The 13,597-nt window shown below is 56.8% G+C and overlaps 1 protein-coding gene across 1 annotated transcript; it reads left to right on the forward strand.

Moving 5' to 3' along the window:
* Positions 1-384: 384 nt before the first annotated feature.
* On the forward strand, positions 385-12,803 carry Itm2c (integral membrane protein 2C). The gene is made up of 6 exons (XM_090355012.1): positions 385-577; positions 7,615-7,755; positions 9,498-9,686; positions 10,779-10,889; positions 11,124-11,274; positions 11,678-12,803. Exons 1-6 carry the CDS (start codon positions 467-469, stop codon positions 11,767-11,769), a joined length of 795 nt encoding a protein of 264 aa, XP_090211138.1. The 5' UTR covers positions 385-466; the 3' UTR covers positions 11,770-12,803.
* Positions 12,804-13,597: the final 794 nt, after the last annotated feature.

Genomic DNA, 13,597 nt, shown 5'->3' on the forward strand with positions numbered 1-13,597 from the left:
ACTGCTGATGGGGAGCTAAAGAACAAGGCTCTGCCCCGGCTTCGCGCACCCCAGGAGGGGCCGTGGGGTGGGGAGGAAGAAGCCAGATGCAGATGAAGGGCGGAGGCATGGGTGCTCGTCGGAAAGCTCCACTGCTAGGCATTAACAGCGAGGGAGAGGGCTGTGCCCACGCGCCATGACTGGCTGAACACGCTAAGTGTGGCGTGAACCCCGCCCGCCCCAGGCCCGGGCCGCACTCCGGAGGCGGACGCGCAGGCGCGGGAGCCGGCCTCCCGTGGAGGACCGGGAGGGGGCGTGGCGCGGCGGGGGCGGAGAGTGTGGGCGTGGCCTGCGTCTGAGGGGCGTGGTCTGTTGGGCGGGGCGCCGCCGAGAGCGGTCTAGACTTCCGGTGCGTGCGGTTCTAGGAGCGGCGGCGCGGAGCGCGGCGAGGGCTGAGGCTGCGAGGCAGACCGCGGCTCGCGCAGCCATGGTGAAGATCAGCTTCCAGCCCGCCGTCGCCGGCATCAAGGCCGACAAGGCGTCGGCCGCGGCCCCGGCGCCTGCTTCGGCCGCCGAGATCTTGCTGACTCCGGCTCGGGTAAGCGGCGGGGCGGGACGAGGAGCCCGGCGCGCTTCCGCCGATCCCGGGCACCGTTCGGGACGCGCGGAGCCCGGGGAGCCCGGGGAGCCCGGGGAGCGTCTGGCCGCGCTCCCTCCGGAACTGCCCGGATCGCGGAGTGCGGGGGCCGGGCTGCGCATGGAGGGGGAGCTGGGACGCTCGCGGGTGCTGGGGCGGCCGGTCCCGACCGAGGGGGCGGGCCGCGGGCGGGGGAGGCCGGAGGTGGCTTCCCCGGCGTCCGGGCGGGCTGCGGGCGCTGGTCGGTGGAGACGGGGTGGGGTGGGGGCGGCGGGGTCTCGTGCCCGGGGGAGAGCCCTCTCCGCGGGGAGCCCGAGGACCGAGCCCCGCCGCCAGTCCGCACGAGGACTCGAGAGCCTGGAACCTGTGGTGACGCCCCCGCCCCGGGCCTCGCTCCCTCCGCACCTCTCCCCCGGCCGGGGAGGGGTCGTTTCCGCCGTGGAGATGAGTCGGGGGGTCCCCCGTGAGCGAGCGATGCGGCGCTGGCCCGACCAGGCCTCACTGTCTTCGAAGCCGCTGTCCCCCCCATCAGCGATTTGGGGGCGCACCAAGCCCCCGGGTCCACACCCTCCTCCCCCAGTCAGGTTCCTGGCTCTGATTCAGCCTTGCCCTGGGATTTCAGGGGCCCTTTGGAGAAGGATGGCGCCCTAGAAGAGGGGTTTCTGGAGAGGGACTTCAGAGCTTCAGCCTGATGAGAGACACAGAGTGAGGGATGCCAGGCACCAGGCAGCTCCTTGGGCAGGGGTCACTGCGCTATCCAGCGTCCGCAGCAACAAGAATTCAGTGACACCCAGTACCACCACAGCAGCTCTGCCTGTATCTGAAGTTTATTTGGACCAGAGGCATCTATTGGACTTAAACGTGTGCCAGGGACTCTCTTTAGTCCAGGGACTGAGCCTCCTCTCGTTCTGGGGAGGGCGAGGTGGGGGCAGGAGGCTGCTTCTCTTATTCCCAGCTGCTTCTCCCAGGGGCCAGCAGCCCGGCTAAAACCTGGGACCTGAACCCAGCTTTGGGAAGCCACAGGCTAGGGGGGGATGGGTAGGGAAGTGAATCCAGCCCGAAGTGGGTGGAGGTAATTCTAACTCCACCAAAAGGTCCCCTGCATCTTGCAGGATTGGCGCATTCTGGAGCAGCAGCCTGCTGACGATGCTGTGGGGCAGGATGGCAGAGTGGAAAGTTTCAGATTCTCTCATGAACTTAGGAAGACTTGGGAATTTTCTGTCTATGAAACAAGCTGGCATGTATAAACATGGAAGCCATACACAGACTATATAGTATAAAGGAGCAGATACTTGAGGATGGGAACTGAGAGAACAAAACTGGTCCTGAGCTTCTCAGAAGACCACCTGTGGTCACCAGTGTGGGTCAGGCCTTAGACCTCCATATCTCTTCTTGCATTCAACGCATCCTTTATTTTCTGTATGGGCTCAAATCTCTCCAATAAAAGAAGAGCTTTTCAGAGCTGCTCCCCTGTCTGCAGCCCCTCTGAACAGCCATTTCCAAATAAGCTCAAGCAGCACATTTTGGGGTAGCTTATTTTGGTCTCCTGCACCAGTGGGGCTTGTGCAGGAACGGACATATAGATTCTGGTGTCTTCTCTCCCCCCCCCCCCCTGAGGCTGAATGACCCTTCTTCACTGCTGTTACCAGCATGAAATGGAGATAACAGCTTTGTCCTGTCCTGCTGGCTCTTAGTCATGGCCTGGGGCCTGTCGAATGCCCCTCCCCCCCTCCTGGCAGGGGGAAGCTTGAGGCGCAGGAATTAAAATCCTGGCATTCTGAAGACAGAGCTGCCTATTGGGGATGTTCCAGGGCTTTGCCCGGCTGTGTTCTGGTGCAGTGGGCCTTTGGGGGTTGTGTGTTGGCTGTGTCCATTGTGGCCTAGATCTGGAGCTTTGTAAAACAGTTCACGCCTGCAGGCTTTTTCTTGTTCCACCCAGTCAACAGGCACATTTCCCCTTGTCCACTGCCTGACCTGGCAGAGAGAGCAGAGGAAGGGCTGTAGCTCAGGACAGACCATCTGCTATTGTCAGGACACTGTTGGGCTAAAAAGCTAAAAGGAAGGTGTGAAGACCGGGAGCTGCTTGATTAGGATAGGGCACCTAGATTTTGTCCTGCCCTTAATGCCAGTGCACAGAACAGCATATTAGATGGTCTCTTTGGGCTGGAGGAGATCCTAGATCCCTCCTTGGTGTCTGACATGAACTCAAAAGGAAGGATTCAACAGGCGCTGGCCTGAAAGGACCACACAATGAGCAGACTTAAGAGCCAGGGTCTTTGGGCTGTAGTTGACCTGAGTCCAGCCTGGACTAGACAGAGAGGGAGGGGACAGCAATCTGGGACAGCTACAGCACTGCCCTGTCCCAGGAAGGACTGCCCTTGCTTCTGAGCAAACATGGAAACAAGGAGGATTTTGTCCCCAGACCTGAGGCTAGGAGTGAGTGAGGACCCACCGGGCCTCCAGCTGCCCAGCTTCCCCAACAGGTATTTACACTGAGATAATGGGGAGACTGGAGGCCCCCTGTTTGCCCTGCCCCACACAGCCTGCTTGCTGTTCCCACAGCCTGCCTGTGACTTGTGTGTACACAATTTGCATGCATGCACCCTCAAATGGGCACACACCAATACAGGCTGGGGAGCTTGATTCAAGAGGAGAGAAATGTCAAAATATGCCCATTTTAGCTCTGTCGTTTTCCCCTTGACTTGTACCTTTAACTCGAGATCCTCATGTCACCCCTCCCCCAGTGTGCACACCTAGGGACCACATTATACTTCCCTGGCTGCTGGCCACTGGCTCTTGACAGGGGAAGATGGAAGGAAGAGGCCCCTGCCAGTGGAGGGCAGTTCTGGCCAGCACGGAGTCTCACTGAGGCCTGTTGGCTGGGTGGGCCGGTCTAGAGGGTTCTTGGAGAAAGAGCAGCTGGATCCCCGTCCATCCCTGGGACTTTCAGAGCTGTTTGTTTCTGGCCTATCCAGGAATGCTAGCATTTGAGTGGATGCACTGGCTGTTCTGCTTCACTTGTTTTTCCACTTTCCTCTCTTTTCTGTTCTCTCTTCTATCCTTGCATGATTTGAGGCTGTCAGTTAGCTTCCAACGAGAATGAGTTTCTTCTTGTGAGAGAGAAAAAAAAAAAGAATGGATATGATGATTTTTTTTTTTAAAGCAACTCAGTTGCACAGCCTGGCTACCCCCCCTTCCCTGCAGTCTCCCCAGGATTCTCCCCAGACGGAGCTTTGCTCTGCTCAGCAGCCTTCCAGAGCTTTTGTTCTGTGAAGATGCCTTGGCGGTCAGGGAACAGGAGAGGAAAGGATTTGCTGGCCCAGCCAAGCAGAGCTTGATGTGCACAGAGGCCGGAGGGGAGCGGGGCGGGAGTCCACTAGTGATGGATCCCTGAGCCCTGATGGCACGTGGCGTGTACCCAAGAGACTTCTGGGTCACTGTGCTATGGACATCAGCCCTCCTCCTGCTCCCAATTAAGCTCCGTCTCCCTCCCCTTTGGCATTTTTGCCTCTGTGAGTTTGCAGCCTGGGATGGGGGAGCTAAGGACAGGAATAGAGGAGCTATGAGAGGAGGCCACCCCCAGCCTTCTGCCTGTGCTGGCCAAGGTCTGTGGGTCTGTCCTCCCTCCCTCCCCCCCCCCCACCCCCACCAAGCATTGTAAAGTCATCTGCTTGTGGTTACTGTGGAGTCTGAGGGACAGTGGTGGAGAACTCTCCCTGGGTGCTGGCAGATGCAGACTTTAGGGTCCCATTTGCCCCCTGGCTTTGTCAGAACATTGTGTCTGTGTGTGTGTCTGTATGTCTGTATCTGTCTGTCCACCCATCTGACTGACTGTTGGTACTGGGGCTTGAACTCAGGGCTTAGTTATTGTCTTTTATAGCTTTTTCATTAAAGCCTGGCATGCTACCATTTGAGCCATAGCTCTACTTCCAGCCTTTTGGTGGTTAATTGGAAATAAGAGTTTAGTGTCCTTTTCTGTCCAGGATGGCTTGATACTGGGATCCTGAGATCTTCGTCTCCTGAGTAGCTAAGATTACAGGTGTGACCCAGTGGTGCCCAGCTTGCTAAATCATCTCACAAGCACCACCATAGGTCTCCCAGTGAAGCCCACAGGCCAGGCTGCAGGCCCCTCACATTCCCAGACATGAGGCTCACGTGCCTGGCACAAGTGCCTGTTTATACTTTGCTCACAGAGCCTGTTGCCTTGGAAACCATATGCAATGTTTTCCCACTTGTGAACAGAAGCCCCCCACATGCCAGGGGCTGGGTCTCCAGCCTCACAGGTGAAGCTGCTGGGGGAGAGACAGCAGGAAGTCACTCCAGCGCCCTCCCTGCTGCCTCCTCCGTCATCCTCAGACCCAGAGATCATGGCCTGGGCAAGGGTCTGAGGGGAGGGACAGAGTTCCAGGCTTTTGGGGGTGGACTTTGGCCTTAGTTGTATCCTGCAGCTCTGGCTCTTTGGTCCATAAGCAGGAGCACAGTAGAATTCCTGTCTGGCCTACCCACAGCAGCCTTCCAATCCTGACCCCGCTGCGGGGTCCTGTTTCTGCAGGTGGGACTGGAGTCAGGAGGATGGCTGAGTAACTGAGACCCACATGTGTATAGGAACCATCATATTTGAGGGGGTTGGGGGTTGGGGATATGTTCCATTTTCTTTCTTCCCTCTGAAGGGTCTGATTATTTTAGTCTACGAAATGAATTGATAGAGTAGATAGAAAAACAAACAAAATTTATTCCCTGGGCAAACCTGGAAACCACATATAAACTGTAAGACTAGAAAGACTGACCGGATAATGGATGCTTACCAAATATGAGCTATAGAAATAAATAGGGGCTCCAGGCCTTTGAGTGAGGGGTAGGGGCTGCCACAAAAGCTGCAGAGGGGGTAGGGGCCATGGGACACAAAGGTCTCCTGTAGTTACCATCTTCCCTACCCCCCCTACCTGTGGTGAGCTCCGGGAAATATGCCCCCAAAATGTATTGGGAATAGGAATGCTTTGATCTTTCTATGTCTGCTGGTACCTGGGCTTGAACTCTGGGCCTGAGTACTCTCACTTGAAGTCTGACACTCTTAACCACTTGAGTCAGAGCTTCATTTCCAGCTTTCCTCCACCTGGTTAATTAGAGACGAGTCTCACACATTTTCTTGCTCAGGCTAGCTTTGAACCTTGATCCTCAGACATCAGCTCCCTAAGTAGCTAGATTACAAGAGTAAGCTCCTGGCGCTGGGCTTGGCCCCCTTTATTGTCCTTGGCTGCAAGATGGGTTTGTCGTTACCCAGCTAGGCAAGGTGAAGGAACCCCAGTGACTGGTCCAGGCTAGAGTTCTCTCCTTCTGGGCCATATCTGGTCACCCTCCCTCCCTCAGCCTGGGCCACGGAGGTCTCCTCCCTGCCCTGTGCCCCCTAATCTCCCGCCCCCTTCCTCTGTGGGGCCCTTTTCCTCATACCTGGACACTGGGCCAGCCAGACCCAGCGGTCCGCGCGGGCCGCTTTGATTCATAGAGCAGGCTCTTGCTTGTAATCCAGTGAGGATATTTTATTTTATTAGGGCAATTCTGCTAAATTAGCTTCTCTGATTTTTCAGAACTAGGAAGCAAAAAGCATAGTCAAGGTTCTACCTCAACTGCTGTCTGCAGCCCAGTACCAAAAAGGACAGGCTCACCCCATCCATCTGCTATTTTTACCCAGTGCTTTATCTTCTTCAAAGGGCTTTGGGATTCTTTGTCTCTTTTAATCCCAACAAGACCCATATCACATTTTACATCGGAGACCTGATGGAGGGAGGCCGTGCCGCCTTGCTGGGGCCTCAGAGTCCTTCCTGACCCCCACCAGCCCTCTGGTCCCCACCAGCCTCCTAAAGGCAATCTGCCTTTGCAGTGTTGTGCTGAGGTAGGAATCACAGATGGCACTGGCACCTGGCCCATCTTTTGTTCAGCCGCCTTTCCTGGATCCACTGCTGACCGCTGGACAAGCAGAAGGGAAGTGGAGCTGTGGTTCAAGGCACAGAGCACTAGCTTTGAGTGAAGAAGCTAAGGGGCAGCGCTCGGGTACTGAGTTCAAGCCCTGCTACAGACACCAAAAACAGCCGAAGGCGGAGAAGGCTGCCACCTCATCTGCAGCAGCCCCTAGGTGGCTGGAGATGCTCATGCTTGCCCACTGGACACAAGGCCATTGCAATTCCTGCCCTACTCCGGAGGGCGGAGCTAAGTGCCAAGTGCAGGATGGGAAGGGGCCGGTGTGATGACTGAAAGCTGGCTGCCTGCTGAGGAATGTGCCTTGCAGAACTTAGTGCTTCCTGTTTTTTTTCCTAGTGGTGGGAACAGAGAGGGTACTAAGCAGCAAGGAATCAGGCCCCTTGGGTGCTCCATCTACACCTGGCAGTCCAGGTCCAGTACCTCCATGCTGCCTGAGAGATAAGGTCTCATCCTGAGTAACTTGAGACAGGAGCCATGCCCCTACCACAGGCTTCTCCATAAGGGCTGGAAGAAGACAAGTGGAGTCTACTTTGCTTATTTTGCAGTTGGGGAAACGGAGGCACTGAGCCGCAGATGCTTCCAGACTTCCCCTGGTAGACTATACTTCTGAAGCCAGCCTGATACTGCTGGATAGCACAGAGGAGGAGCTGAGCACAGTAGATTGCAGGCCCACAACTGCCAGCCAGGCACAAGACCCCATCACTGCCTAAAATGCGGGGCTCCGGCTGCTTCCAGCAATCAGCACGTCTCCCCATCACCCACTGCCTTCCCCCCAGGCACCCTGTGTGCCCCACTTCTATGGTGCTTTCGTTACCCGGTGCAACCCCAATTTATGGATGAAAGACTGGGTGGTGGTCATGTCTCCCCCCGGTACAATGAAGAGATCTCGGTGCTCAGGTGATTCAAGGCAGCTTCCTGGTGGGTCTCAGTTTCTGCCCCTGGCAGATCTCTCACATCCATCGGGTCCCCAGGGAACAGTCTGGACACCTGACTGACCTCTGACCCGGCATTGCTGTTCACAGGAGGAGCGGCCTTCTCACCACCGTCCCAAAAAAGGGGGCTCGGTGGGCGGCGTGTGCTACCTGTCCATGGGCATGGTCGTGCTGCTCATGGGCCTCGTGTTCGCCTCTGTCTACATCTACAGATACTTCTTCCTTGCCCAGGTGAGGAGCGCGCAGCCGTAGGGAGGGGGCCGCACAGGATGGGGGTAAGGGAGAGCCAGCAGCTGAGGGCTCAGGAGGAGGGGTGGCTGGAAGCCTGGATGTGCACTCAGGCGGGAGGCAGTGCCCTCTCTCCTGCCTGGCACTGCCTGGATTGTGTCTATGCCAACCCCAACCGGAGCCCCTTGTCCTGGGGAGCCAAACTCTGCATCAGGGTCCGACCAGCAGTGTCACCTGAGGTTCTAGCAACAGCATCTTGAGTCCAGCAGAAAGGGAAGCCTGAGGTGCTGCAAGGATAGCCTTGGTCTACTCTGGGTGTGAAGATTTGGGCTCTGGGTAGGGAGATTGGGTAAGGAGATTTATCGTGGCCAGAATTCAGCAACTGGGAGGGAGGTGGTTCACACTCCCCTGGGGCCCTGCACCCCAGAAGCTGTGTCACTCCGATCCGGGGAGGAAGGAGTGTCACCACTTATGGGAACTGGAAGTGGTGAAATGCAAAGTTGCTCAAAAGCACAGACAAGTACAGCAAGGGGACTGCAGGTGGCCCGGCTTGTGATTTCCTCACACTCAGCTTTTCCACGATAGAAATTATTGGAGAGTTTATACCCTGGGGGACTCTCCCAGGGAAAGCTCCGTTCCCACACTACTTTCACCTTTGGGGTGTCCCTAGAAAGCTGCTTCCCACACCTCCCAGCCTCACTCCTTGTCCAGCAGCTTCTCCTCTCCCAGCCTTTTCCTGTGATGGTTCCATTGGGACTTCTGGTCTCCTGGCTTCCCTGTCCTCCCTCACACAGTCCCGGGCTTCCAGTCCAAGGCAGCCTCTGGCATGGTGTGTGAGATGCTGGACACCACAGTGGGGGCCAGCCGTGTCCCCGCTCCTCCCCTGACCTCCACACAGCCCCAGGGAGAGCTAACACCAACATAGAATCACGATTAGGGGTTTCCCTGAGAAATGATGGTCTCCCCCACCCCTCTCCAGCAGTGTGGTTTCTCCACCCCCGCTACGGCTAGGGTACGGTAGACTTTGTGATTACGGATGTCAGGGTCAGGAGAGGGCTTGGAGGCATGGAAGTGGCCCTGGAATAGCCTGGAAATTCCTCCACCCTTCCTGCAAGTCCCTCACCCCCCAACCCAGCCTGTGCAACTCACCTGTGCAACTCAGTGTCGTCCAGAGCAGCCGCTAACCACCCCACCACCCACACCCTGCCTCCTCTACCCACAGGGAGGGCAGACGCCTCCTGTGGCTTCACAAGGTCACAGGCTCAGAGGCCAGAGTGGTGAGCATACTTCACAGCCAGAAATGCCGAGGCACTGAGGTCTCCTAAGCTCGCAGCCCACACTCCACCTGACTCCACACAATTCTTCTTTTTTTTAATTTATTTTTTTTCTGGTCCTAGGGCTTGAACTTGGGGCTTGGAGACTGTCCTGAGCTTCTTTTGCTCAAGGCTTCTACTTGAGCCCAAGTGCTACCTCAGGCTTTTTTTTGGCGGGTGAGGGGGGAGATGGGGGGAGATTTATTGGCAGCAAATGTCTCACAGACTTTCCTGCCCAGGGTGATTTCACAGTGCGATCCTCAGATCTTAGCCTCCTGAGGATTGAGGATTCCAGGCGTGAGTCACCATTCTCACTTCCCCCATCCGTCACCCGCCCTTCCCACCTCCCCCCCACCCCATGGGGACAAGCAGGCAGTGGTGGTCAAACCAACCAGGCCTCATGACCCGCCGCCTCTCCCCCCACCTGCGCAGCTGGCCCGAGACAACTTCTTCCACTGTGGAGTGCTGTACGAGGACTCGCTGTCGGCCCAGATCCGGACACGCAGGGAGCTGGAGGAGGACGTGAAGATCTACCTCGAGGAGAACTATGAGCGCATCAACGTCCCTGTGCCCCAGTTTGGTGGGGGGGACCCTGCCGACATTATCCATGACTTCCAGCGGGTGAGGCCAGCTCTTGGGGGGAGCCAGGGACCAGCCAGGAACTGGGGTGCACCGTGGAGGACCCACAGCAAGGGGAATCCTTGGAGCGATGGCAAACGGTACAGCAGGAGGGCCAGGCTGCCCTTTCTTGCTTAGTGTGGTGCCCTGGGGGACCTGTCCTGGCCACCAGACCCCTGCCCACCCTGGCCGCCGTGGTTCTCACGTCTGCTCCATTTGCCCATACCACAAGGGTTTCCGCTGGTCTGTGCACTTGGGCAACTACTGAGGTGAAGGCCTGGCACGTTGCTAGCATCCTAGAAAGTTCCCTCATACCCTTCCTCGTTAGTTAAATAAGCACCCTTCTTCTGTGACTGGGTTGAAGTCAAAAATGAGATCCAGGTTCCCCCATCCCCCCTCGCCTGCTTTTTTTTTTTTTTTTTTTTTTCTCAATGCCACTCCTTCCCACTTTTTTTTGGTGATTATTTGGAGATAAAAGTCCCACGAGCTTGGCTCTCTGGGCTGGCTTCAAACCTCCATCCTCGCTGGGCACCAGTGCCTCTCATCTATAATCCTATCTACTTAGGAGGCTGAGATCTGAGGATGGAGCCTCAAAGCCAGCCCAGGCTCTAAAGTCCATGATACTCTTATCTCCACTTAACCACTAAAGAACCAGAAGTGGTGCTGTGGCTCAGTGCTACAGCACCAGCCTTGAGTTGAAGAGCTCAGGGACAATGCCCAGGCCCAGAGTTCAAGCCCCATGACTGACAAAAAAAAAAAAAAACAGAAAACCTCCATCCTCAGGTCTCAGCCTCGAGAGTAGATTACAGGTGTGAGCCGCTGGCCATGCCTTGCGGGTTTCTGTGCTAACCCTCGCCCTCAGCCCTGGCATGCAGTACAGGCCACAAGCCTGCATGGAGCACTGCCGGCTGGAGCCCTGCCGTCCTCGGGGATGGCCCTGCCTGGCCAGTGTGATGAAATGAAGGCTGGGAAACAGTGGCGTGCCTCTTCCTTCCAGGAGGAACCTTCTGTCTCCCGGCCAGGTTCGGGGCCTTCACCCCAGAGGCCCTGGGCTCCCCGAGGCACCCTGACTGACGAGTCCCCTCCCCTGCACAGGGCCTCACCGCCTACCACGACATCTCCCTGGACAAGTGCTACGTCATTGAGCTCAACACCACCATCGTGCTTCCTCCCCGGAATTTCTGGGAGCTCCTCATGAACGTGAAGGTGAGAGGGGCGCTGCCCGTCCTCTCCTCCATGGAGGTCAGGCCTCAGATCAGGGAGGGCATCAGCAGAGCCAGCGCAAGGCCTCTGGCTGACAAGGGTGTGCGTGTGTGTGTGTGCGTGTGCGTGTGTGTGCGCGCATTGGGTGTTGTGTGCGTGGCAGTAAAGCCTGTGTGGGAGCTGAGGGTCAGAGGGAGGCGCCCTGGGCGCTGACCCTGAGCTCTGCCCCCTCCACAGAGAGGGACCTACTTGCCGCAGACGTACATCATCCAGGAGGAGATGGTGGTGACAGAACATGTCAACGACAAGGAGGCCCTGGGCTCCTTCATCTTCCACCTGTGCAACGGGAAGGACACCTACCGGCTTCGTCGCCGGGCCACCCGCAGGCGTGAGTGGCCGGCCCCGGGCCCGGGATCCGAAGCCCAGACAGTCTCTGGCTGTGCCTAACCTGTGCAGGGGCTCCAGGAAGAGCCACCACCAAGCATTGTCAGCACTCCCCACGTGCCAGATGTTGCTTTACACTAACGCCAGCTGCCATCATTTTTTTTCTGATTGTCCCTTTCACACCCAAGGCACAGGAAGCACAGAGAGGTTAGGGAACACCTGAAGGTCACACAGCTAGGAGATGGCTTCACAGGGCTGCTTTGGGGGAATCTGTTGCATCTTCCCCCCCACACACTCACACACTCTATCCATCACCCTGTCTTCCGCAACCTCGGATTGGCTTAGAAGCCAGCCACCCTTCAGGGCCTGGACACAGGCCTCATTGGACTTTTTCTGTTTTCCCCCAGGGATCAACAAGCGTGGAGCTAAGAACTGCAATGCCATCCGTCATTTCGAGAACACCTTCGTGGTGGAGACGCTCATCTGTGGGGTGGTGTGAGGCCTCTCCTTCCGGGCCTTCCCCGCCCCCTTCTTTCCCCTTCCCACCTCTCTCTGGTCCGCCTCCCTCCCTTCGCTTAGCTTGTACGTTGGGCATCTCTGTATAGACTGACGTGTCCTCCTCTCTCCCAGCCCTGCCACCTGCCTGTGCCAGGACCCTGACTTCTCTCACCCCCACTGGCCTCCCAGGTGGAGGGTCAGAAGGGACAGCGAGGAGGGGTTTCTGTGACCCATCATCTTAAAGTTGGGTCCTCAGTGTCTGGGCAAGGAGATATCTCGAGGGAGGGGCAGGCGGGGGGGAGGGGGTGAGTGGAGCCAGAATGCGAGGCCTCGGTGGGGAGGTGGATGGGTGATGGGGTTCTGCACAGTTGGAAAAACCCAGAAATGCTTTTCCCTGACAAGCACACGTCTCCTGCTGTCCCGAGGCCTGCGGGAGGGGGATGCGGCCAGAGACAGCCCTGTCACAGCACCAGGCTGGGCGGCTGTCCCGGGCCATGCGTGCCTTCAGCTCACTAGCAGGAACCTGGAGCTTGGGTGTGGGGTGAGTCTGTCAAGCACAATTGTTCTCTGAGTGGAACCAAAGAGTTGAGGAGCCTGGGCCCCAGGCCTGGCACCCAGAAGCACATGTGGGTCCCCACAGCTGAGCCAGGCAGCAGGGGTGCAGAAAGGCAGAGGAGGGGGACAGATGTTAGCTGCTGGCACTGGGCAGTGGGCAGAGCTGGTGGGAGAGGTGGAGGGGGAGGGAGGGCCTCCTGGTACTTGTGCATCCCATCCCTCTTTCTGACTATCCCTCCTGCTCCGGGCCAGGGGTGCAGTGGTGTCTTTCCTTTACCTTCTCACTTTTTGCATGTTTTTATTGATGTCTGATATGCTAACTGTCCTCAGCCCCAAGCCCTGGAGAGGAAACTCTTAAATGCTTTGTATATTTTCTCTATTAGATCTCTTTTCAGAAGTGTCTAGAAAATTAAAACAACAAAAAAATTTCTTTTACTTCTGACTTGGGGTTCAGCGTGGTAGATGGACAGGGGTGCCAGGTGGGGCTGGGGGTGTTCTGGAGGTGGGGGCAGGAGGGTGTGGGCGGGGACAGTGGACAGGGAGCAGCCAGCGCAGCAGACCTTGGTTTGTGGCCCCTGAAGAGGCTAGACTTGATCCCTTGTTCAGTGAGTGTTCCCCTCCTTGTCTAACTTGACCTTCAAGGCCCCCTGTGGGAGCCAGGAAGGGCTCAAGTTTTAGCTTTACAGAGGGAGGGAGGAGAGGCCACCATTTTGCACCCTAGTATAACTTCCTTAGGGAACTGCCCAAGGTCACGGTCATAAGCCCTGCCCTCTTCTGCACAGCCGCTGATGGCATTGCATATCCTTAAGCTAGGCACAAGTACGCTATCATGTTCTCCACCACGTCCGGACCTTTCCCAGGCCACAGAGACTCCGGTGAGCACACCTCATGGTTAGGTCCGAAGGCAGCTTGCCAGGGGAAGTTCCGCTTACTCATTCATGCAAAAGCAATCCGTTAAAACACCAGCCTCACACCTGTAATCCTGGCTACTCAGGAGGCTCAGATCTGAGGACTGGTTCAAAGCCAGCCTGGGCAGATAATTATGAGACTTACCCAATTAATCAGCAAAAAGTGGGAAGTGGAGCTGTGGCTCAAGTAGTAGAGCACCAGCCTTGAGCAAAAAAGTTCAAGGAATAGCCAGGCCCTGAGTTTAAGCCCCTAGACTGGCTCTTGATAATAAGCTCTATAAAGAAAAGCAGGTAACTCCAGCACAGGATGAGGGCCTGAGTTCACAGACTCAGCATTAAAAATACAGTAATTAAGAGGTCGATGGG

Source organism: Megascapheus bottae, chromosome 21, assembly GCF_031878675.1.
Source record: "Megascapheus bottae isolate mThoBot1 chromosome 21, mThoBot2.hap1, whole genome shotgun sequence".
Lineage (NCBI taxonomy): Eukaryota > Metazoa > Chordata > Mammalia > Rodentia > Geomyidae > Megascapheus > Megascapheus bottae.